The sequence below is a fragment of the Lissotriton vulgaris genome, unplaced genomic scaffold (assembly GCF_964263255.1).
Source record: "Lissotriton vulgaris unplaced genomic scaffold, aLisVul1.2 SCAFFOLD_499, whole genome shotgun sequence".
Lineage (NCBI taxonomy): Eukaryota > Metazoa > Chordata > Amphibia > Caudata > Salamandridae > Lissotriton > Lissotriton vulgaris.
Window position 1 is genome coordinate 232,666 of NW_028247837.1, and position 25,347 is coordinate 258,012.

General features: G+C 44.7%; 1 protein-coding gene across 1 annotated transcript in view; it reads right to left on the minus strand.

Moving 5' to 3' along the window:
• Positions 1-11,208: 11,208 nt before the first annotated feature.
• LOC147665016 (rho GTPase-activating protein 27-like) overlaps positions 11,209-25,347 on the minus strand; it is a 172,429-nt gene continuing 158,290 nt past the window's right edge. Inside the window, exon 3 of the mRNA XM_086949815.1 lies at positions 11,209-12,489. Within this exon, the coding sequence (XP_086805941.1) occupies positions 12,355-12,489 (135 nt within the window). The 3' untranslated portion in view covers positions 11,209-12,354. The remainder of the gene's footprint in view (positions 12,490-25,347) is intronic.

Sequence of the window (25,347 nt, forward strand, 5' to 3'; positions counted from 1 at the left end):
TTGCTTGGGGCCATAGCGGGGTGATCTTCCTGTGTCGCACCGCTAGATTTTCGAGATAATCCTGGAACTCCCGCCCCTGGAAGGGGGGTACGTTGTCGGATTTGACTTCTTCCCAAAGACCCATCATTGCGAAGGCTCGATCCAGGACTCTCTTCACTTGTGGGAAGGCTGTTGACGCTATGACTTCGAGACAGGGCCTTGTTGCTCGAGATCAGGCTTGGAGAGCAAGTCTGGGCCAGCAGGCCCTGTGAGGAGCCGGCGCTGCGGGCACTCAGCCGCGGTGTCCACCGCAGGTGAGGAGGTGCACGCGGGCGGGGCAGCAATCACTTACCCCTTGGCACTGCGCCGGCGAGCCCCGCCAGCTGAACACGCTCCCTTGTAGTGCGGGAGGCATGTGGGCGGGCTTGAGCCAGCGTTACCGCGGGCGGAGGGCACCTTGCAGGGCCAGACTCTCTACCGTTCGTGGCGATGCGGGATGGGCTCCGCAGTCAGTCTCCTTCTATCGGCACACACAGGCACGGCGTGAGGGCAGCACAGGTGGACATCGTGATCCCAGAGCAATGCGGGTGGGCTCCACAGCCGGTCACCTCCGCAATCACTACACTGCCACAGGGTGCGAGGGGCAACGCGGGTGGGCACCGCATGCTTATCGAAGAAGGACCACTCGAGGAGAGCGGGCACGCGAGTGGTGCGACCGGCCTCGTCACCAATGTAGCGCAGCGGGCCCGGGTTACAAGGGCCGCAGCTGCACTAATTAAATACACACAGGAGACAAAGCTTATACTCTCTGCCGGAAGACCCCGAGCGGTCTTCGGCCCATTTATTTATACTCTCGGGACGAGCCCGCCCCGAGGGGTGCGTCGATGCGTGGGGTGCATCGCAACATTGTTGTGCAGAGTCCGGATGGCTCTCTACAGCAGAGTAGCTTGTTTTTTGCCCAATGCCCACCTGTTAGATGTCGTACGGTGCTGCTGGTTCAGATGTATGCTATGGAAGCCGGTCCTTTGCTGCTGGCCGTGCCTTTAAGCTCCTCAGAACAAGGTGGGGCTGTGTTCGGCTGCCAATGCCCACATCGGCGCGTCACTCCCCACAGCACCATGTCTGCAGCTTGGGAGGCAGACCGACTTCCATGCACAGTTAGAAGTGGGAGCAGGGCTGCCTCATGGGTTGTGCTAGTCTCTGCTGTGGCACTGGTACTTCTCTCTCTCTCTTCTTCTCGGGGAGACATGGCTGCAGATTCCAGGGGCAGAGGCATGTCTCGCCATGTCAGGAATTAATGAATGAATGAAAGAATCCTACTTGTAAAGCACACAGCTACTCAACAATTGTGTCCCAGGTCTGGGGGTTCAAGCATAACAGGACCCATAGGCAAGTCTACCTCTGAAAAAGGCAGGTTTTGAGGTGCTTCTTAAAAGCTGTTAAATCAGTTGTGGCTCTCACAGTGGCAGGTAGTTGGTTCCATGCTTGAGCGTCCAAAAACCTGAATGATCTGCCCCCCATATGGAGATGCAGGCGAGGTTAGAGGAGGAGAATCTTAACGGTCTGGCTGGTACATAGCGGCTCACACGCCTTTTGAGATAGCCCACCCCCTTACCATGAATGGCTTTGAAGAACATACGCAGAGCTTTAAACTCGAACCTTTCTTTCACAGGAAGCCTGTTGAAGAGCTTTGAGATGAGGGGTCATGCTCGTCCTGGGCCTCAGTCTAAGGATCGCCCTGGCCGCAGAGTTTTGAACCACTTGAAGGAGGCGGAAACCAGGCAAGCCCAGGTACAAGATGTTGGTGTCGTCCAGTCTAGAAGTAACCAGAGCCAAACCAAGGGCCCACCAATGCCTGGACTTGGGATCTCATAGAGAGGGCACTATCAATGTGGATGCCAAGGTATTTTTACCGTGGTTTGGGCTGGGGGGGGACAACTCCTCGGGCCACCAATGACTCCAGTTACTCACGAAAGGCGGGCCAAAAACGACGATCTCAGATTTGTCAGGGTTGCATTTAAACTGGTTTGCCTAGAGGACATTAAACACCTTTGTGAGACAAGATCTGATTCCATCCTCATCAAACCGCACCCCTGTCGCAGGTGAATATCAGCTGCGTATCATAAGCATTTGAATATATCTTAGTGTCATTGGCCTCTGCCAGGGGTGCAAGAGGGAACAGGTATAAATTAAAAAGAGTTGGGGTAAGGATGGAGCCCTGAGGGACTCCGACGTTCATACATGGCATGGGGGACGCAAAAGGGGGCATCCACATTTCCTGGTTTCTATCCTCCAGGAATTATGTTATCCATGCTAGAACAGCACCCCCAATGCCTAAGTTCCACCGTCTATTGAGAAGTCTCTCAGAAGTACCGTGTTGAATACCGCGACAGGTCATGTAATATGAGGATAGCTCTGCCCCCCAGTCAAGGTGTTCCTTTAAGTGCTCCGTCACTTCCAACAGAGCTGTCTCAGTGCTGTAATTGGCCCTAAAGCCAGATTGGGTCATATACAGTAGATTGTGGCTTTCTGCATAATACGAGATTGCTCTGTTAACATGCTTCTCTAGTACCTTAGAGAGAGCCGGGAGGAGGGAGATAGGCCTTTAGTTTGCAGGAACTTTCGGGTTCGCTGAGATTTTTTTAAGGTGTAGCAGAATTTTTGTCTGCCTCCAAATGGACGGCACAATGCCTGTGGAAAGGGATGTGTTTAGCACCATATTCACCAAAGGGTTTATAATTGGGGCTACAGATGCAAAACGAATTGCAGGACAAGCATCCACCAGAGAGCCAGACTTAAAGCCCTTGAGATACGTAAGCGCTTCGTCCAGTTGTATATATGGGAATTGCAGGGGACCAGATTCTCTGTCCAGTGTCTGATGTGGGGCTAGGATCTCCCCTATATCCGAGGAGAAGGACTGTTGGACATTGACAATCTTATTGTGGAGGGATAGGGCCACCTGGCTGGTCCATTCAGCTGAGTGTGGAGATTCCTTAGACGCCGCCTTGGGGGAGGTGAACGACTTCACTATGGTAAAGATCTCCTTGCCCTTATTGCTAGCGATATGAATCTTAGCCTGCAGATAGCTCTTATTAGCTTCTTTCACCTGCAGATAATAAGATTTTAGAGCAGCCTTATAGATCAGCTTATACTTCAATGTATAATGATTTTGTCACTTCCTTTCTAAGCATTTGTATTCATCTTTTCTGGCTCTCAGGGATTTGTTGAACCAAGAGGCGGAGAGACTAGTCCTCCTGGAGGTGCGGGAGGTGAGAGGGGCTACCGCCTAAACATTTGTCCTGAGCCAGGATTCTAGTGCAAGGGCATCTACTTCGGAGTTTCCGACTAGAGGAGGAGCTGAGGATTCTAAGGGATTCACCAAAGACTGGAGAGATATTTTGTGAAGGGCTCTGTAATTATATTCTGCCGTTTTCGCCTGGGGAGGGATATCAGTCCCTGTGCTAGGTATCTTTTATTTATTTATTTATTTTTGGATTTGTAATGTGCATGGCTGCCACAGTGACGGGGCGTCCCAGCGCAACCAGAAACCAGAAAAAGAGCGGAAAAGCCTACGTGCACCTAAACAGAAGAAATAGGAAACAGCCTGGTCTTTATAGCCCTGCGAAACATCAGAAGATTAGGAATACCTCGAAACTGCACTGGGAGAGAATTTATTTGTTTATTTATTTATTAATGACATTAAATAAAGCGCAAACAATTGCCCGTGGGCATCTCGGCGCTGTTACTTCTGCAAATTTCTCCACTACTGAGCTTCTCACAATTACTGATTAAACAACCACGTTTTCATTTTTTTTCGAAATGACATGAGAGAGGGGCTGGTCCTAATGGACTGGGGTAGTGTGTTCCATAGTTTTGGGGCCGCAACCAGAAAGCGGCGATCTCCCCAAGAGACAGACTTTGTACGTGGCACCACCAATTCGTTAAGAGTGGAGGAACAGAGTGGTCTTGAGGGGCAATACGGTGTTAACTGGTCTCTCAGGAACTGCGGTGCTTGTTTGTGCAATGATTTGTAGACTATGCATAGTGTCTTGAATTTAATACGGTTTCCAATAGGGAGCCAATGTTAGCTTCTGATTGTATCAGCTATGGGTTTGTGCCTGGGAATTCCAGAGAGAAGTCTGGCCGCCGCATTCTGTACGGTCTGCATTTTCTTAATGACCCTGATCTGGGCATTGGCAAATAGGCCATTGCAATAATGTAACGAGGATAAGACTAGAGAACTTACCAAAGTTTTGCCTACACTCTTCGGTAGAAAAGGAAGATTTTTTTTCACCAATCGTAATTTATGGAACACTGTGGCAGCAGTCTGATTGGCATGAGTACCAACATTAAGTTTGTTATCGAAGACAACTCTGAGGTTCCTGACCTTAGAAGCCGGTTTAGGCAAAGTTCCAAAAGAGGTTGGCTACCAGGCGGGGGACCAACTTGGAGATAATTGTCCAAAGGTTACCACTTCCGTTTTTTCGGAGTTAAGTTTTAGACAGTTTGTGGACATCCAATGTCCAATTGCCAACATGCCTGCTTTGAACCCCATGGCTACTTTTTCTCCATCATTTTTGATGGCCAGCACCAGCTGTGTGTCATCTGCGTATGAGGTAAGGTTCATCCCGTGTGCTTTGATGATTTTAGCTAGGTCCGACACATAGATATTAAAAAGTGTCGGACTAACAGAAGAACCTTGTGGTACTACACACGGCAGAGACAAGTTAGCCGATTGGAATGGTCCCAGTGTCACCGCCTGAGATCTATCGTTCAGAAAAGATTCCAGAGCTTGGCCGCGAGGAGGCCGAATGAACGGCCACCGGCCCTCGCTCTCCAGACCCGAGGGACACAGACAAGCCCTTGATCTTGCAGTTGATAAGGAAATGGTCAGGCCATATGATGGGGGTCGGAGGATCCATCTCCAAAGCCACATTACAAAAGATCTAATCAAGAGTATGGCCCAAGTTATGTGTGGGAGAGGAGATGAAAGGGGCAAGGCTGTAAGTTGTCATTATTTCCGCTAGAGAAATAACATGTGGATCCAAAGGTTTATCCATATGTAAGTTAAAATCCCCTAAGAGGAGAAGATGATTGTATCTGAGGGCTAATGGCTTCATTCAGGGACTTAATGAAATTGCCAGGAGTCCCCGGGGGCATGTAGATCAGGTTCTTTGTAATGCATTCAGTGGGAAGGTAAAGTACAGCGGAAACCAAAGCATTCTGCACCCTCATCAAGGTCTAACATGATTGAAGTGTAGTCAAACTCTTGCTTAAAGACAATGGCAACGGCACCTCTTTTCCCTACCGTGCGATCTTTCCTCAGAATTCTACATCATGATGGAATGGCCTAGGCGATAGTGGGGTTTGAGGAGTCAGACAACCAAGTTTCTGTGAGAAATAGAAGGTCAGGGCGAGCATCTGACCGAAGATCATAAATTTGTGCCTCATGTTTTCGCAGGGAGAGTGTGTTGAGCAACATTGTTCTATAGTGTTTCCCCTGTCTCTCTGGGTTGACGGCCTTCTTACTAGGGCCGGACATCTTAGGAGATCCTCCTGGGGAAAGACCATTTGCAAATCGGGTAGTGAACGTTGGCCCAGTTATCACAGCTAGCCACTGCACCCTGGCACGAATTAAAGTAACAGCAAAACACACAAGATGTTAAATGGAATGTTGCACAATGGCAAAACATTCACCCCCAGTCACAGGTTTGGGTTTAATCCATCAATATTTTGCTCACCAAGCCACCCCAGTTCAGACGTGGCCATATGCAAATCAGTCTTGACCCTGTGCCGCATGGGAACAGTCCAGCCCGAACTGCTAAGCCATGTCTTCCCTGGACCGGAATCAAGCGTCCTAGGACCGGTTTCTGGCTATGAGCCGTCTTCAGCCAGGATAGCTTGACTCCAGTTGCTTAGTGAGCACTGACGCACGTCTGGGCATACCCTTCCCACATAGGGTGAACAGAAAAACACACAAGATGATGGACGGAATGTTGCACAATGGCAAAACATTCACCCCAGTCACAGATCTGGGTTTAATCCATCGTTATTTTGCTCACCAAGCCACCCCAGTTCAGACATGGCCATATGCAAATCAGTCTTGACCCTGTGCCTTATGGGAACAGTCCAGCCCGAACTGCTAAGCCATGTCTTCCTTGGACCGGAATCAAGCATCCTAGGACGGTTTCTGGCTATCAGCCAAAGACAACAATAAAATACCAATAATTACTTTAATACGGGGATTCACTGACTTTATGACTGTTCTATTTTTTCGCACCAACTTTAGGAAATCATTTATAATGTCCTGAGCGCCAAGAAAATACCCCTTAAGTTTAATATCCATGGGTGATCAAAAATTAACTTGCACTAGCACTTTCCCATACCCGGGGTTGGGCTTTGCTGCAAACGCCACCTGGTCTGAACATGTGGCGTTTTGTAAGAAAAAGTTCTCAAAGGCCACCAATTCCATCCTCAGCCTTCCCCGCCCAAAAAGATCCGGGGCAATTTTAGCGATTTTAAAGATTTTTAAATCACAGTGCATACCCATAGCAACCTACGGCGCAGAGGTTTGGGGCATTGCTAAAAGCCCATGTGTTCAACAAGAGGAACACAGATTCTGTAGAAAGCTTCTGGGTGCACCAATCTCCACTCCTCAGTACATATTCCATAGCGAACTGAAAATAAGTTACATTGAAGATTTTACAAGGGCATGCCCCACATTGTTCTGCCTAGCCATAATGAAAAATCCTGTAGCATCTCTCACCAGGGAGATAATAGGTGATTGCATGAGCTGTGATAAAGGGATGGATATCCCATGGCTTGCTGGGGTAATCTAGAGCCTGGAAAGTGTTCATTTTGAAGGGTTGTTTCTAAACCCAACCACAGCTGAGTCTGTAGAAGAAGGTCTTAGTTCAGCACTGTATGCATTTTATAGCACGGAAAGACTAGAGGGAATATAAGAAACCAACTGTTCTTAACCTTATGAATTTTTGATCACACTATTATAATTGTATTTTAATTGTGATTTTAATTCTTGTATGTGCTCTACTTTTATAGATATGGTGTTATCCAAATAAAGCCTTTTGGATTTAGATATGGAAATGATCAATAAATCTACCGATCACCAATAATTATAATTGGAATTTTTTTTCTGCAAGTCTTGGGAAAATCTCCCCGATGTCAATATGAGTTCACCTGTTACTAGCAAAAATACAAAGCTTATCGCTACACGGATATATCAGCTAGAATTTGCAGTAACTAAGTGCAAAATAAAGCACTTTTTTATATGTAGTATTAGTAACAGAGATAGAGCGAGTAAGTGTACAAAGCACTTGCTGCAGAGATTATTGTGTAATCCAGGAGTCATAGATTGTAATCATCATTAAATAAATTAGATGATTAATGAGGATGTTTCAGAGCACTGCCTGTAAGCTGCAGATCATAGGTTTCTATCCTAGTAAGCTAGTCAGTGGGTTAATGTGAGTGTTCAAGATAACCTTATGTGATTTGCAGATCACATATTCCAATCTGGCAAAATAGCTCATTAGTTAATGAGCTTGCTACAAATAATTGCATGCAACTTGCTAGGCAGGCATTTTAATCTGTTTAGGTTTTAAATCAATCTTTTATTCTTCTACAGTAGGTAGAATGAGGGACATTATGTTAAGCAGTGTTTAACACCTATTAATCGTCAAATACAGTGTATTTGTATAGTGTGCATATAAATGAACAGCAGTGTGATTACACACATGCCCAAATGCACACATGTAGACCTACATAGCTGGCGTACAAGGAGAGCTTGAGAAATAAAACACTTTTATATTTGCTTTACCTCTTGGCCTGCATGAAAAGTGACACACAAAGTGCATCTTTATTTTCCCTGATGGGCTACTTAGTCAAAATGCAAGAACCAGCGGTTGTCATCTTTATTTCTGACATTGTTTACATTCAGGAGACTCTTGGACTAAAGGGATTCTTGAAATCAGGGATTGTGATTATGGTGTATCCATCCCCATTGGACCCAATTCAAGCTGCATTTTGCTGCCCAATCTTGGAGGGATTCTTGAAGTCAGGCATTGGGAGCATTTGTGTATGTACTTTTAAAATTAATATACAAAGGTAACAGTAAAATGCTAAAGAAAAAGCAAACATATTGTAAGGTATTTCAAAGCTGAACATTGAATTAAACATTTTCAATCCTTAAACAATCTTTAAAACTGCACAGTTTCCAGAAAAGTATGTTGTACTGATCCAGCTTAAAGATAACACAGAGGACTAGCACCAGTTATATAAAAAACATATCAGCGGTCTGAGGAATTTAAAGGAAAATGATTGCTATTTACTCTCCATATGCCTAAGAACTGGAATGGATGCTCCAAACATTTGGCACCCCGCAACAGCATGGGGATCAGATTTGTGGGACTCTGGGAGAAGAGACACCTTTTCATTTGCTCTTCCGCTAAAAATGCAGGCTGAGTGAGTCAAGCAGCCTGCCCTTCCTCGGCACCGTATGTGCTGCCTGTGTTTGCCAAGTCCTGGAGCTTCCATGCCAATTATGTCCAACACATGATATAGCCATGGTCTATGGCAAGGCATATATTCATTATACCAGAAGCCCAAAATTGCTTATTTAGCGGCATATAGCAATAGAGTGATCTGTTGACACCTTAGCGACTTTAATGGGTAAGAAACACACCCTAGGATGATATACCCATGGGGGCATACCCTATGATGATATATCCAAGATACACCCATGGGGGCATAAGCAATTTAACATCTAAAATCTGGTTGATGACATCAAAGGCTTCCTTCCAATATTTCTGTAGCTTAGGGCAATGCCAGAGCAGAGGAGATGTAGGAGCGACCCACAGTTGCCACAGTTTCTCCAGAAAAGGTCAGATCTACTCTGATCTCATTTGTGTTTTCAATTGGGAGTACTGTACCAATACACAACAATTTTCATGAGTGCCTTCTTCATTGAAGTACTAAAGGCACTTAATCTGGGCCTGGCGACGATCTCTCCCCATTTTTTGGTTGTAACTGTCTGCCGAGCTCAGACTTCCCAGATGTCTGAGGGAAATCTCGGCCAAGGGCTTTGCAAAATTCCGATATCAGATATTTGTCATGGGCTTAAGAATAAGCCAGTGCTCAAATGAGGTCTAGGGGCAAACTGCTTCACTGACATATCACCCAGTGTCTCACTTAAAGGTAACACATTGTTTTAGACTCAGGAAAGCAATAGTCAAGTTTAACTCGTCTAACTGACTTGAGGCTTTAGGTGACAGTTTTTCATATACAGTTAGCCATCTTCCATGTCCGAAATTGGCTTTCATTCATACCTGGGGGGTAAACTCAGGATTACCAATAAAAGCAATAAAGGGAGATGGATACACAGACAGTTTAAAAAAAAAACATATCTGCATCCCAAGAAGACAATTTAGCTTTCGTAACAGGCCCCAGGTGCAATGTAGATTGGTCAACTATGGTATCTTCCAAATGTGTTCTCCAGCGATTTTCTGATCTATAAAACTCTAAGCATTTTCCCTTGCCGATCTCCTCCACTCCATCCTTTATCTCATCTGAGCAGATGGGAGTAATGCAAAATAAGGAGGATTCTCAAAAAAAACCCAAACCCCTCATTTGTTGGTGCATACACTCGTTTAGGGAGTCATGCCTTTTTACCTCCAAATATAAAGTTGTTCAATGTGCTTTGGATGTAACTCAGGACCCTCTTGGGTGGTTGCAAAGTGAGTGTTTGGGGCAAGCATAACAATCAAGGGAGCTCTGGTATTTTAGATGCAGCATTACATCCAAGTCCTCCCCAAGCTTATTCTCCAGCTTCGATTAGCGGGAGTGCCTGAGATCCACATGAATAACACAGGATGTTTCCTCTGAAGAGGATACTATCTTGTTCCCTAGGTGTGTGATATGCTTTCCAGCCCAGGATAAGACAAACTTCAACCGTATAGTGTTTACCTAATAAACTGGAATAGACAAGTTCAAGAGTTGGGATTTCTGCAAGTTAATTATGAATCCTAACGCCCGTCTGTTAAAAATGTGCTTGTTGGTTGCTTGGGGGGTGAGTCCTAGTCAAGCAGCAAACACAATCCTTGTCATGGTAAGGCAGAAGCTAACCCTACATTAACCTGTGCTCAACCACTTGGTAGCTTGGCACAGAGCAGTTAGGCTTAACTTAGAGGATATGTGTAAAATATTTGTACAACACTTCAAACAGTAAAAAAGTGAAAACGCACTGGGCCCACTGGCAGATGCAAAAACCCAAAAAAGTGATTTAAAGAGCCCGTGAGCCACACCAAGGGTCCAAGACCTGAGAGGCACCCTTGGGGGTCAGGGCCTTGCTAAAGGCTTGTCCAGGAGCTGTTTGGGACAGGCACAGGGGCACAGGAATTTCTTCATGTAGGGATTCCCATCCTCATATATGCAGGTCCATTCGTGAGTCCCTCTGCGTGTGTTTGGCGGAGAGAAGTGGCATTTTCAGAAATGTAATTTAAAATCTGGGTTCACCACTAGATGTGGCTTTTCACGCCAATTCCATAGACACCAAACATGACCTGGTCATTTCTTTCACTGGGAAATTACACTTATAAAATGTAATAAGGCAACACCAATTCTATTCTATGGGAGAGGTAGACCTTGCTGAAGTGAAAAAAGAATGTATGAGTTTTTTACTACCAGGACATATAAAACTTAAAAGTATATGACCAACTTTTCAAATACACTGCACCCTGCCTTTGGGGATGTCCAGGGCCTACCTTAGGGATGACTTATATATATAAAAAAAGGAAGGGTTAGACCTGGCAAAGGGTTTACTTTACTTGATCGACATGGCAGTTTAAAACAGGTCACACAGGCTGCAATGGCAGACCTCAAATATGTTTAAAGTGCTACTTAAGTGCCTGACACAGTCACGGCTGCAGACCCACTAGTAGAATTTAATTTACAGGCCGTAGGCAGATGTAGTGCCACCCTACTAGGGATTTACAAGTAAATTAAATACACCAATTGGTTGTAAGCCAATTCTACCAGGTTTTATGAGAGAAAGCACATATACTTCATCACTGGTTAGCAGTGGTTAAGTGCTCAGAGTTCTATGGCCGATATAAATAGGTTCAACAAAATAGAGGAGGAGAGGCAAAAAGTTTGGGGGAAGACCTAAGGCTGACAGATCTTACACCGTCCAAATCTATTCAGCCCTTCTAGGAGTGGTGGGGTGAAACACATTGGTTCAGCTATCATCAATAGTACATCAACTGCTTGGAGATAAATTATTTGGTCACCCTTGCCTATAGCTATCCTTTTCATTTCTTGGTTAGCTCTGCCCATGCCCACCAGTGGTTCCATATATAAAGCAAACAAGAGGGAAGAAGTGGTCAGCCCTGCCTCATACCTCTTTCAATATCAAATGAATCCAAGAATGTACCATTAAGAAAGAAAAAACATATCCACTGAACTCTCATAGTTGCTTGTGATCCATGCAGTTTATTTAGGTCCGAATCCATAGGCTTAAAGTGTCTTCCACAAAAAGGAGCAGTGTACCCTGTCAAACGCTTTTCAGCAGCAACATATATTAGTAGAGCATTCTTATGGGCTCTGTGCCCGGGCCTTTTCAATCAAATGTAATGTTCTTTTGGGATTGTCTAACGTATTCCTCCCTGAGACCATTCCGCTAGTATTTTAAAATGTTTTTCTCTTACTTTTTTTTGCAAAACTTTACAAGTAAGGATTGGCAAACGAATAGCTCACTCTAGAAAGGCAAGATCTATAAGCTTTGTCAATGTTTATTCGTACCTAAGAACCCAAAGGAAAATTATTGGGGAAAATCTTTGTGGGCCCATATACAACATCTGACTCCCTTCACTTATGTTTCCAAAATTATATGCATATGTATGAGAAATGTGGCTAGGAAGAAAATACATTCCATTTACCTTCTAGTATTCTTAATTCTATTATGCAAAATACACCTTCAAATGTCAATCAAAAGTCCTTAATTTAGCATGTAAAATAAAAGCTAGATATTCTGGAGCTCTTCACATGTCACCATTGACGGCGTCACACAATCACATATATGTGCTTCCCTCATGGGTTACAGCTTCATTTGAATGCTGAAAGCATGACTCTAGATGGTGAATACACCTAACCATAGTTAAGTCACAACACACCTAACAATTACCAGTTGGGCAGTTGCTACTACAGATATCTCAATAAGGAACCTATAAACGAAGTCAGCTTTGAATTGTAGCGTTGTAGAGGTAAAACAACGAAATGAAGTTCGTCTCAATTAATGTGGTTTTAGTGCAGTGACAAGACATGGATATGGTATAACTGTAATTCATGATTATCTTGCAGAACTATTTACCCTGAGCCACCACGTACCTGTAGGTGTGAGTTGGACCCTTCCGAGACATGTCCGCTGTCTGGAGCACTGGACGCCTCACTTCTTTGGGGTACTTCAGGAAAACCGGCAGGGATTGCTTCATTGCTCAGATGCTTCAAAACAATGAAATGGTAAAAGGACCCGTCAAACTGGAAATTCTTTAGACTGAATATTGTTAAACTACCAGACAATCAGCAATTCAGCGTAGCAATAAGGAAAACATTGTTCTAATTGTCCTGGTACAGATAACCATCTTTTAGTTGGATGTATGACGTTACAACGCAGGCTATTACAACGCCTGCCTTTACAACGCGGTTTTTACATCGCATACCTTTACAACGCATAGCGCTTAGAGGTGCTGGATAGTGAAAAGTTTAATTTTCTATTCCAACTCCAGTCCCCGTGAACACTAGGGAAAGTGTTGGATAGAAAATTAAACTTATTCCCTATCCTAGAGCGCCCCCCAGCGCAATGCGTTGTAATGGTTTGCGTTGTAATGACCGCGTTGTAATGGTAGTGCGTTGTAAAAGTTTTGTTGTAAAGGTTGTTCACCCTTTTAGTTGTTCAGCAGTTTATTAAAGCGTTAACACAACCTGCAGGTGCTGGAGCGCTTTATATGAGCACCAGTTATATTACACAAGGACACATTCATGTTCTTGCAGATACAGGGAGATTAAGTGATTATTTGCCCAGAATCACGGGATGTTAGGCCGACGCAGTGACCCGAATCTGGCTCCCCAGATCCACAGTCGGCAGCTCTGGCTGTTACACCACATCCTCTTTCAGAACTTCTGGTGTGATCCACAGGCTAAATTGCAAGTGATGTCGCAGGCGTATCAGGGATAGGGAACATTGGAAATGAGCACATCTCCTTTGAGAGTTTATTGATTTATTCACTTATGAAATAGAAGTTTTATTTAGCACAGACTAACTCCAAATGGTGACCATACACTTACGAACCAGCTACTAGTTGCAAGAGAGAAATTACATATGTAAAAAGGGCAAAAAAAGCAAAAAATATGCGAAGCCAATATTAACAATACAAATAGGTTACGGGTCACATATGTGGGTGCTTTGCAAAATGTAGTACATAAACAGTATTGTAACATAATGTAAGTAACTTACTATCACCAATATGTAAAACCAGGTAGAAAAATTGAAAATAGAAGGCATACTATAAACATTATAAAAAATTCAGTCAAATAATGCGGGAAACAATAAATCTTAATTAAATAATAGAGATTTACAAAACTGCATATCTGGCACTAATACCAGAACCATACGGGATAAGCTGTCAGCACCAAGCATTTAAATTATTTTGTATAAATTTCATAGGTGGATACTTTTCTAATGGCTCATCAGCCAGGATCCCAGACCTTGGTGCCACTTCCAGACAAGGATTGTGCTGTGGCCTCTTGCTATCTTGTACATGCTCTCCCCAGTCTTAAAGTTCCCTGCTGCTCAGCCAGTTTGAAGGATGTTTGGTGAGTGTGGGAGGGATGTTTTGCTGAATTTTCTCTATTGTTTTCATAAGGGGGAGATGTGCTGTGGACTCTTGCTATCTTATGCATTCTCCCCACAGTGTTGGTGTTCTCTGCTGCTCAGCCAGTGAGTGAGGTCATTGGATGGTTCGAATGTTGAGGGTTTGTGCTTGGACGTGTGGACAGTTGGCGTGAGAAGGGCTGAGTACCAGGATGCTGCTCCTCGTGGGGCTTTATTTGTAACCTACTACCAAGCCAGTATACCTACTTCTTTTATAACTCACGAGTATCAATACTTCATTGTAACAGATTGCTTTACAGTACTGACAATGTAAAAAGTGTTACCTCAAGAAATAGAGAGTCTTCACTCTTAAATTGCCGATGCCACCGGAGGTGGCTTGTTTCTGGCTGAGATAGGTTTGGAAGTAGAGTGGAGTGTCTTATGGGTAATGCAGGGTAGCCTACAGATACTTGTTGCCTAAACGGACAGCCAGCTCAGTGAGATAAGTATTGAAGAGACAGGATTGCACCTTTTTGAGCCACTGGCAAGCCTGGGCGCGGCATGTAATGCTGCTCTGAAGTATTCTATGTGGAGTTTGGACATTCCTTAATGTAGTTTCTGATAGCACAAGAGTTTGAATCCGTTTTGTAAAGTTATTTTCTTGGACAAGTGTTGGATACCTCACAGATGTCTGAGCTGATATGTGGTCTCTTTAGTCAGAGTTGGTGTCTGATTACAGATTCAGATTCGTGCCCAGGAATCCGCCTAGCTATTTGGTGTAGTCCACAATGGAGTGCTGGCCAGTACTGAAGTGTGACAGTGCACTTTGGCAGAGAAATCAGAAGAAACTCTGTTTAAGCAGGTTGTGTTTCAGATGGTGTATTGTCCAGAGAACTGGATGTCAGGTAGAGTTTGAGCCGGAGTTGTAATGGGACAGAGCTATTTCTCAGAGTAAAAGTGGCAAATGATGTTTGAGTGTTTAAGGGGCAGGCACAATGTTCCTTATATTGACTGAAGAAAGCGAGGGATATATTGGAACCTTGGAGAGAAATCTGGCAAGTTTTACAAATTGACACTTGTCCGTGAGGTATGATGAGAACTAACTGAGGGCTGCACCCCTCATCTCTAAGCTAACCTTGAGAATTTCAAGTACAACGGAGAAACCTACTGGGTCAAGAGGTGCTGACTGAACCAGTTGGGTTAAGACGGAAAAGTGACCCTTGTCTTAAATGTGATGTGCAGCGCCAAATATTTTTAGAATAGCTCTGTCTCCTGATCTGAAGCTAAATTGTAGCTTCTCAAGGAGGTCAATTTCAACTGTGGTACCTCTGAATTCCATCTTGATACAGTCTTCCAGGACTTTTGCAAGGATGGAAAGATTTGACACTGGGTAGAAATTCTGTAATCCTTAGGATCTGCTCCTGTGTTTATTTTATGTACAGGGGAAAACCTATCACATATGCAAGTAGTCTGGGACTGGAACTTTGACAAGAAAGAGTTTGTTAGGTTAATGCCAAGGGGGGTTAACTTTTAGCTCTTAGAGAATTGTTGGAGATGCAAGATCAATAACATGGGAGAATACTTTCATTTTGCAATGATGTTTAGCATTTTGATTGGCAAGAATGTTGTTTATGGTAAAATGGATATTGTATTTATTTCCCACTACTTAAACTAATCTGATAAAATCAATTCCCTCTTTTAATGCTCTTCAACGGAATTCATGGTTGCTGGAGCTTACTGTGCCTCTAAAAATGTATTAAAGTGTTCCTTATAGTATCCTGGGTATTTTCAAGTTTGGTTCACAAACCATTGCTGTTTGTGTGTGAATGTTATAAATGAATACAAAAGGATGGCCATCCTGGGTGCACATTTTACTGCACTGTATGTTTTAATTGTAATGAAGTGAGACAAGGGCAGTTCAAATTCAAGTCCAGTTTTCTTTCTACAATCAATTGTAATATAGTTCCTTAGTGCCACTCATTCAAATGATGGGAACCAGGACTACAATCATCAGAATGTATTAAGTTTCACATTTCTATGTCTGGAACATTGTATCCCTGAAGATATGAAGTCATGAAATAACTCTAATTTTAGAGACCTTCTGGAGTGCAGGTGGCCATTCAAACAATTGAATTAATCAAGGAAAAGAGGCACAGATTCAAAGCAAATTGAAGATAATGGTAGGCAAATGCAAGCAAAAGACTTCAAGGGAAACAAAAAACCCTGATCCAATGCTAAAACGTCGAACACATTGATTCACCACATCCAGTATAAACAAGCATCGACTTAGCCAATAGTTCTCACCTTTGGAACCTTATAAGTGTATAGCCAGAGCTATTGGCTTTGGCAATGTTTTTAATATATGTTGTAGACTAGCAGCCTGGCTGCTGTGCAGCATGTTGAAAAGTTATAATGAAAAAGTATTTTAAGTATTTTTGCAACCTCATATATAACTAAGAAGACATTATCTACAATTGAACAACCTATTTTTAAAAATAATTAATATAAAACATGTCTTCTACCTGAGATGGTGCTGTGCGGGTGCTGAGGTGACGCTGTGCTGAATCTGTGGTCGAACTACTCTGGTGCTGAGTTGGTGCTGCACAGGTGGTGGTGCACTGACGTGGAAGGGGTGCTGTGCTGATGCTGAGATGGTGCTGTGTGGAGGCTGGGGTAGTACTGTGGGCATGCTGCAGTGGTGTTGAGTGATGCTGATGCAAAATACTGAGCTAAAACTTTATGCCTTTTCAGGCTACATGGAGCCCTTTAAAGTGAGAACATGACTGGGTGATTTTATTGATAGTGTAAACTTGCAGTTTACACAAGGATCTCTGCAAGAAAATCCTTAGCCCGCCAAACTACTTAAAAAAAACATTAAAATACGTGGCATAAACATAGAGCTCTGCAAAAGGAATATTTACCCTCTGAGCTATTATATGATGATATAGACCTGTCACCAGCGAGTGCACACTGATCTCTCCAGCAAATGCATTAAATACCAGAGTTATCTCACCATAATCACACTCTGAAACCTGCTGGATGCACATGAACTCCGCAGCAAATGCCTTTACATCCAAAGCTAGTTTAAAATGGAGTCTGTTAAATACCAAATAAGGACGCCAGAAGAGCTAGGACATCACATTTTTCCGTTGCTGGTTGGGGACAGAATTTGTAGAAAAGAAAATGCACAGGTTGGCTGTAATTCACTCTGGTTCTCATTATGCTCGTCTTCTGGACACATCACTGCGCTCCCAAATTATGGGTTCCTGTGGTACACTTGTTTCAGCACTGAAGAAAAATGCATTTTCTTGACATTTGTGAAATCTTCACATTCAAACCCTCCCTTAAGAGCGACATGAGCCACGGTGAACTGCCAATGCTTCTTAGGTCTGGTTGGCACCGCAGCTGTCTGCAAAATGTATTGTGAGCAATTCTTTAAAATATACATTAAAAAAGTATTTCTCGCCTCATGCTATCAGCAGTTTTGTGTAACTTTCTTCCTGCCAAGAGAGGATGTGGCTTAACGGCTAGAGTGGCTGACTTTGAAGATGGGAACAAGGTCGAGTCTCAAACATCCTGTGATTGTGGGCAAACCACTTAATCTCCCCAAGCCTAAAAATGAGTGTGTCCATCTGTAATGCAATTGATGCTCATGTAAAGTGCTCTGATACATTGGAGTCGAGTTTGTGTTATATAAAACTGCAAGAAAAAGTGCTTTCATAACAATGCACAAGGTACATTGTGAAAGTACACTCAGCCAAAACGCTGTTCGTCACATTTAATTTTTAAGCGCATTGCTCCTAATTTTTACAGCATTGGCAAAGCCAATAGGACAGGCCCTTATGTGATGAACAGCAATTACAGTAAACTGGAAGAGTCCCTAAGTACAAACAGCCTAACACATGACACTTGACAAATGTGTGACTACAGGCAGTGTTACCACCTTCCCAGCAAGGGGTTATAGCATTCATAGATGGGGAAACTACAGCATCTTGACAAAAATACGTGAATTCTCAATTTCCATACAGCGCATTATAATACTCTTATGAAACAACAACATTGCAGGGATGTCACTTACCAGCCTCTGGAATACACTCAGACTCAAACAGAGTTCCCACGCATTTGGCGTTTCCAAGCAAAGTAAATAACAAGTGTTACTGTTACGTAATTTAATGGTAGCTATTTTATCGACCAGAGGTGACTGGAAGGCCAAAGCTTTCCTGGTATTCAACACGTGACCTTTCGTTCAGTGCAAATGACTGCAGTAGTCTTTACTTTACTGAGCCGTGTTGCAGCTGTACTCCTGCCTCTATATGTGCTCTGTAGCACGAATGTGTGAAGCCTTGCCTCAACGGTATGGTCATGCCTGTGCAGGCGAGGTTTAGTGGAAGGCAAATGCGGCTGGTCCAGTATACAGACCTGCCAACTAAATAAACTAAGAAAAAAATATTACTCCAATTTCAAAATGCTCAATTAGGAAACTGACAGAGAGAGGAATCATTGTAAACTAGTGCTGTTTATAATCATACCTTAGCAGACCCCCAGGATATGAGTGAACAATGGGTCTGCTAAGGGAAACAAAAGAAGATAAAAAAAACAAAAGATGCTGACGGTTTTAGTGAGAGTATGTGGCATAACATCAAGAGCTGCCGACTTTGGAACTGCGGAAGTGGGTTTGAGTCTCAGCATTGGCTTTCCCATGCCTACAGAAATGCAGATACATGGCTATCTGAAATGTAACTAAAACCCTGGCAGAAGGTTTATTAGGACTGAATGCCTACAGGAGGAAGAGTTGACATTTCAAACACTTCGGCTGAAACAAAATACGGAACACGGTCAACAGGAAGGGGTGGTTGCAAGGACAGCACGGACAACGGGTAGCACTTGCATTCGGAGATAGGAGCAGATCATAGATATACATAAAGGGAATGAGAGCAGCAGTGTGTTAGCAAGAAATATCACAGGACCATTCAAAGCAAAAAAATGAGTGTGTTGCACAAATGATAAATACATCCAAAGGTAAGGGCACATGTAACAGGGGCAGTCACCAGGAAAGTGAAAACGCTCCCAAAGGCGGGACGAATAGCAGCTTTTCACCAATAAAAAGAAAGCAATTTAGAAAGGCACATGAAACAACCAATGGAAAGCGGTGGGCTTGGTCTAAGCCCAAACAGGTATAACAGCATGTCTCATGGATAAGAGCATGTGCTCTGCCTCTAGGCTCAACCAAAAAATCTTTACAAATTGTTAGCTTCTGTGCTGTATCACTCCACTGTTATCCTGATGATGCTTCTATAGTATACAAAGAATTACGTTATTAAGTTGCCAAAATATAGGGCCAATGGAGCTGGAATAATGCAGAGTTTTCTGAAAAGCTGAAACTTTGGCATGCTACTACTTGTCGTGCAGATATTATCACAATGCTCCCTGACTATGGAAAACAGTCCATATTGTGCAAGTGTGCCATTACCTAGAACCCAAAGTGCAGGAATGTGCTAGGACAGTGCATGCCAGCCATGGATGGTTCTCTATATCTCATTGCGAAGGCTCAAAAGAGGGTAAGAGAGCACCATGCATGGTGATGCTAAAGAGAGCGGGTAGTATTTATGTGTCAGAATAATGTATGCAGAAATATATTCTTACATAAAAACTGCGTCCTAAATATAATTTGGAAAAATATTGGTCCACTGGGTGTAGATTTGCTATCTAACAGTAATGATCAATATATTTGTAAATGATGTTTAGGAGCAAATATTTATGCCATCCAACATTTTCACAATGATATTCTAGTATCATACTAGAGTGAAATGAAATAATTATGTTAACAAGAGTTAACAAGAGTTAACGGCTGTCTGCACAATGAATTCTTTGCCAAAGTCCAGAGTCCTAAGCACCGGAGCAGTGCACATTGCGTGCTTAAGGGTGTTAAAAGCTTCTTGACAGGCAGCTGTCCAAATTACCTTGTGTGGTTACTTCTTGGATGTCAGTTCAGTTAGGGGGGCCACGATGGTTCCATAGCCCTTGACAAACCGGCAGTAGTAACCTGTGAGGCCGAAGAAAGCCCAGACCTCCGTTTGGGTTTTGGGGGGCTCCCAGGCCAAGATGGTCTAGATTTTGACCTGGAGGGGTTGCACCTTACCCCCGCCCACCAGGTGTCCCAGGTAGACAACAGATCCCTGGCACTTGCTGGCCTTGATGGTTAAGCCAGCCCGCTGTAGAGCCTGCAGCACCTCCTGGAGATGCTCCAGATGGTCCCCCCAGCTGCTGCTGAAGACAGCTATGTCATCCAGGTAGGCAACCGAGAAGGTCTCTAGGCCAGAAAGTACCTGGTTGGCCAAACGCTGGAAAGTGGCCACAACCCATGCGGCGATTCAAACTATCCAAGAGAGGCTTCCTGGTCCTTCAGAGACGGAGCACAATTCTAACAGGAGGGAGAGCGCACGTCTTCTACAAGACGCTGCGTAACCAACGATGGAATAATACAAACACAACTCATATAACTCCTGTCGATCAGCCTCAGTCCCATAATTATCCTTCACCAATTTCTGCCACTAGCCGGTAAAGTTATATTGGGCTTCATGTAGAGTGAGGTATTGGTCCTGATGAGAACCCCCTGAAAAAGTGGGGTTTGAAATGTGTAGGCCTTAGGACAAACCAATCTAATTTTGTGCACATTAAGGGTCATTTTCTTTAACAAAAGGATTAGTGCCGTGTTTTGATAAAGTTCATTTGAATGTTATAAATGTAAAAAAATGTACATATTTATATCTTGTAGGAATAAGTATTCCTCAGTGTAAAATTCAGTGTTTGGTTTGGTGTATATTCTGCATTATATGGTATGAGTATGAATGAAGTATGTTTGATGAAGAATGCTTGATGTGATTGTGTTCGTATTGTGTACAGTTAATTCGGGGGTTTTGTTGTGATATGTATTGTATATATGTTTTTAAAAACTGATTAAGTTTCTTTTCCAAAAAAATGAAATGACAATAAAAAGCGATTCATGAGCTTCATGGTATATTGATGGTCAATTCTTATACCTGTGTGGACTTAGTGTAGTAAACAGTAGCAGTATTGGCAATTGTTTCTGGTTGTTGTTCAAGTGTGCTCAGCCTTGCTGCTTAAGAGCTATACCCTTTTGTGGTATTCAAGAAAGTGGCCGGAGCATTTTTCAGCCCGAAGGGCATTACTCGAAATTGGAAGTGGCCCTCGGGGGTGGAGAACGCAGTCTTCTCCTTCACTCCATCTGCCATGGCAATCTGCCAATATCCTGACAGCAGGTCAATTGTACTCAAGTACCGAGCTGCTCCCATTTGGTCAATAAGCTCATCCGCCCGAGGGATCGGGTGAGCATCTGTCTTGGTTACGGAGTTCAAACCACGGTAGTCCACACAGAACCGAAGTTCTGGTGTGGTGCCCGGTGGGGCCGCTTTATGCACCAACACCACTGGACTAGCCCAAGGGCTGCTGGAAGGCTCAATCACCCCAGCTCCAACATCTTGGCAACCTCACTCTGGATACTGGTTTTGACTTTGTCCGACAGCCGGTAAGACTTGGGGGCAGATTTATGAAGGACTTGCGCCGCCGGTGCATCACTTTTTCCCATGTTTAAAATGATGCACCGGCGGCGCAAGGCCTTCATAAATATGCCCCTTGGTTTTTATGGGTGGGCTGTCCCCTGTGTCCACATCATGGTTACACAGGTGCATGATCCCAGGAGGGAGGGAGAACAATGAGGAATACTGCTCCAATACCTGGCGGCAGTCCCTTTGCTGCTCAGAGGTCAAGGATGGGGAGAGGACCACTCCTTCCACCGATCCATCCTTCTCTTGGGCTGCCAGAAGATCCGGAAGAGACTCGCTCTCTTCCTCTTTACTCCCATCCGTCACCATAAGGAGAGCAAGCTCTGATCGCTCATGGTGCGGCTTCAGACGGTTGATGGGGAACACCCTGTGTGGTTGTCGGGGGGTCTTGAGATCTACTGCGTAAGTGGTCTGGCCTCTTTTCTCCAAAATGTCATACAGTCCAGTCCACCAGTCCTGGAGGGCGCTAAGCTCTCTGGGCTCCATGACCCACACCTTCTGTCCAGCGTCCACCTCCACCGTCCGAGCATTCCAGTCGTACCACTCCCTCATGATGGCTTGACTGGCCTCCAGATTGTCTGAGGCTTCCTTCCACAGCTTGGCCATCTGGCTGCGGAATGCCAGCATGTAGCTGACCACATCACGGGGAAGCTTCTTGGAAGACTACTCCCACCCCTCCTTCACAAGACTGAGGGGCCCCCTAAAGGGGTGTCCATAGAGCAGCTCAAAGGGGCTGAAACCGACCCCCTTCTGTGGCACCTCACGGTAGGAGAACAGCAGAAAGGGTAAGGGGACGTCCCACTTCCATTTCAAGTTCTCTGGCAGGCTCCGGATCATCCCCTTCAGGGTCTTGTTGAAGCGCTCTACGAGCCCGTTAGTCTGGAGGTGGTAAGGAGTGGAGAACCTGTAGCTCACCCCGCACTCCTTCCACATGGCCTGCATGTAGGCCGATATGAAATTCGTGCCCCTATCTCACACCACGAGCTTGGGGAATCCCACTCGGGTAAAAATGCCCATCAAGGCCCGCGCCACCGCAGGTGCACTGATGGTCCTCAGAGGGATAGCCTCTGGGTACCGGGTGGTGTAATCCACCAACACCAAGAGGAACCGGTATCCCGAAGAAGTCGGCGGGTCCATTGGGCCTACAATATCAATGCCAACCCACTCAAAAGGGATACCGACAACCGGGAGCGATTCCAGGCGGACCTTCCACTTAGTCCCAGTCTTGCCACTCGCCTGACAAGTCATACAGATCTTACAAAAGGTGTCAGAGGCAACTCACATTCTGGGCCAGTAAAAATGTGGGACCAACCGAGCAAAGGTCTTATCCTGGCCCAGGTGTCCTGCCAGTGGTATCTCATGTGGCAATTCCAGCTGGAAGGCTCGGTTGCATTGGGGGACCACTAAGGCCCTTGATGGCCCATGCACCGGAGCCTTAGGCTCACTGTAGCGGAGGCCATCCTCCCAGTAAATATGGTAATTGCTGGTTTCCTTACCAGACGCTTGGGCTTTGGCCTGCTGCTGCATGCCTTCAAGCGTGGGGCACTCTCTCTGCGCCCGACAAAATTCCTCCCGGGTGGGCCCTCCTTCCACCTGCCACTCTGCAGGGGTTGGCAAGTCCCCCACTGGAACAACATCTACCTCCGCGGACTCCGGGGTCACCTCTGCGGGCTCCCCATCCATCTCGCAGGGTGTATCCTCCAAGACGTCTTCTTGTCCAGCAGTGGTCTGGGCCATTGTTCCAGGCTCCAATCCGGGTTGAGTTCCTTGCCGGGCAGCCATGGACCGTGTGACCATGCAGGTCCATCGTGGTAATCCCAGTATTTCAGTGTGGGCTTGGAACTCCACCTCCTTCCAGGGGGTATACTCCAGATCATTTCCGAGCAGACAATCAACTGGCATGACAGGGATCACCGCGACTCTCAACGGGCCAGAGACTCCTCCCCACTCAAAGGGAACCTGGGCCACATGGTAGTGACCCACACTGTTGTCCGCCAACACATCCGGGTTGAATACGTCAGGGATCACTTGCTCTGGGAACACCAGCTGTCTCATTACCATTGTCATGCTGGCACCAGTGTCCCTCAGAGCCTCCACCTCCTGCCCGTTAACCCGGACCCTCTGCCGGTACTTGGCAGTATTCGAGGATAACTGCGTCTCTGGGACCATCTCTCTATCCGCCCGGGAAACTAGAGTAAAGCCTGTCCACTCACCTCCCTTATTTAGGGACAACTCCTTCCCCAGCACTACACTAGCCACCCCGGGGCTCTTACGTCCTGTGGGGGTTGGGGTCCTTTTGCAACACTGGGGATCCCCCTTGTAGTGTCCAACCTCCCCACACTCATAGCACCGGACAGCTCTGGGCTGCTGACTCTTGTCAGGGTAAGCGGGGTTCTGGAATCCAGATTGGGGTGGGGAACCTACCCTTTTCCCATGCGGTCTATTTTGAGGCCTTTAAAGAACTCCTTCTTTTTATCTCCCCCCTCTCTCTTCTGGGGAAAACCCTGTGGGAAACATCACTTACAACGCAACTTTTACAACGACATACCATTACAACGGAACTTTTACAACGCAAAAACTTTTACAACGCATGTATTTACAACGCATTTTTTTACAACGCAGGTACCTTTACAACGCATACCATTACAACGTAAGTATTGCTAAGTATATAATTATATTTTAAATGTTATATGTTTGGGGTAAAGGGGTATTTTTAGGGTTCAGGGTCAGTTTTTAGTTTTTGGGTAAAGGGGTATTTTTAGGGTTCAGGGTCAGTTTTTAGTTTTTGGGTAAAGGGGTATTTTTAGGGTTCAGGGTCAGTTTTTAGTTTTTGGGTAAAGGGGTATTTTTAGGGTTCAGGGTCAGTTTTTAGTTTTTGGGTAAAGGGGTATTTTTGGGGTTCAGGGTCAGTTTTTAGTTTTTGGGTAAAGGGGTATTTTTGGGGTTCAGGGTCAGTTTTTAGTTTTTGGGTAAAGGGGTATTTTTAGGGTTCAGGGTCAGTTTTGGGTTTTTGGGTAAAGGGGTATTTTTGGGGTTCAGGGTCAGTTTTGGGTTTTTGGGTAAAGGGGTATTTTTGGGGTTGAGGGTCAGTTTTGGGTTTTGGGGTACAGGGTAAAAATAAATTTAAATTAATTTTAAATTAAATTAATTAAATGAAATTAAATTAAATTAAATTACATTAAATTATATTTTTTTCAATTAATTTACGATTATAAAATTAATATATATTTACCAATACTTACGTTGTAATGGTATGCGTTGTAAAGGTACCTGCGTTGTAAAAAAATGTGTTGTAAATACATGCGTTGTAAAAGTTTTTGAGTTGTAAAAGTTCCGTTGTAATGGTAGGTTGTTGTAAATGTATGCGTTGTAACGACACCAATCCAACCCTGTCCACCTTTCGGGGGGTCTCCCTGGATCCCTTGTGGAACACCTGAGTGCTGACCCAGGTAATCGCCTCCACTGCAAGCTCCCGAGAAACAGTCAGTTTGCGGTCCACCAGGTGTTGGCGCAGCTCTGGAAAACACTTATCAAGAAGGTGCTCCCTGAAAAACAGATTGTACAGCCCTTCATAGTCACTCACTTTGCTGCCACGCACCCAACCCTCTAATGCCTTGCGTGCATAATCAAAAAAGTCCACCCAGTTCTGTGTTGGGAGCTTATGGCTGTTGCGGAATTCCAGGCGATACTTCTCTGAAGTGAGGCTAAACATTTTAAGTAGCGCCTCCTTCATGACAGGGTAATTTGTCTGATCTCCTTTATCGAAAGTCAAGAGTGTGTCCCTTGCCACCGGAGGTATGTAACGATACAGGCCACCCCCCCAGTAACTCTCGGGCACCCCATGGGCTACCAAAGACACCTCATACTCCGCCAACCACTTATCAATGTCATCCCCTACACTGAAAC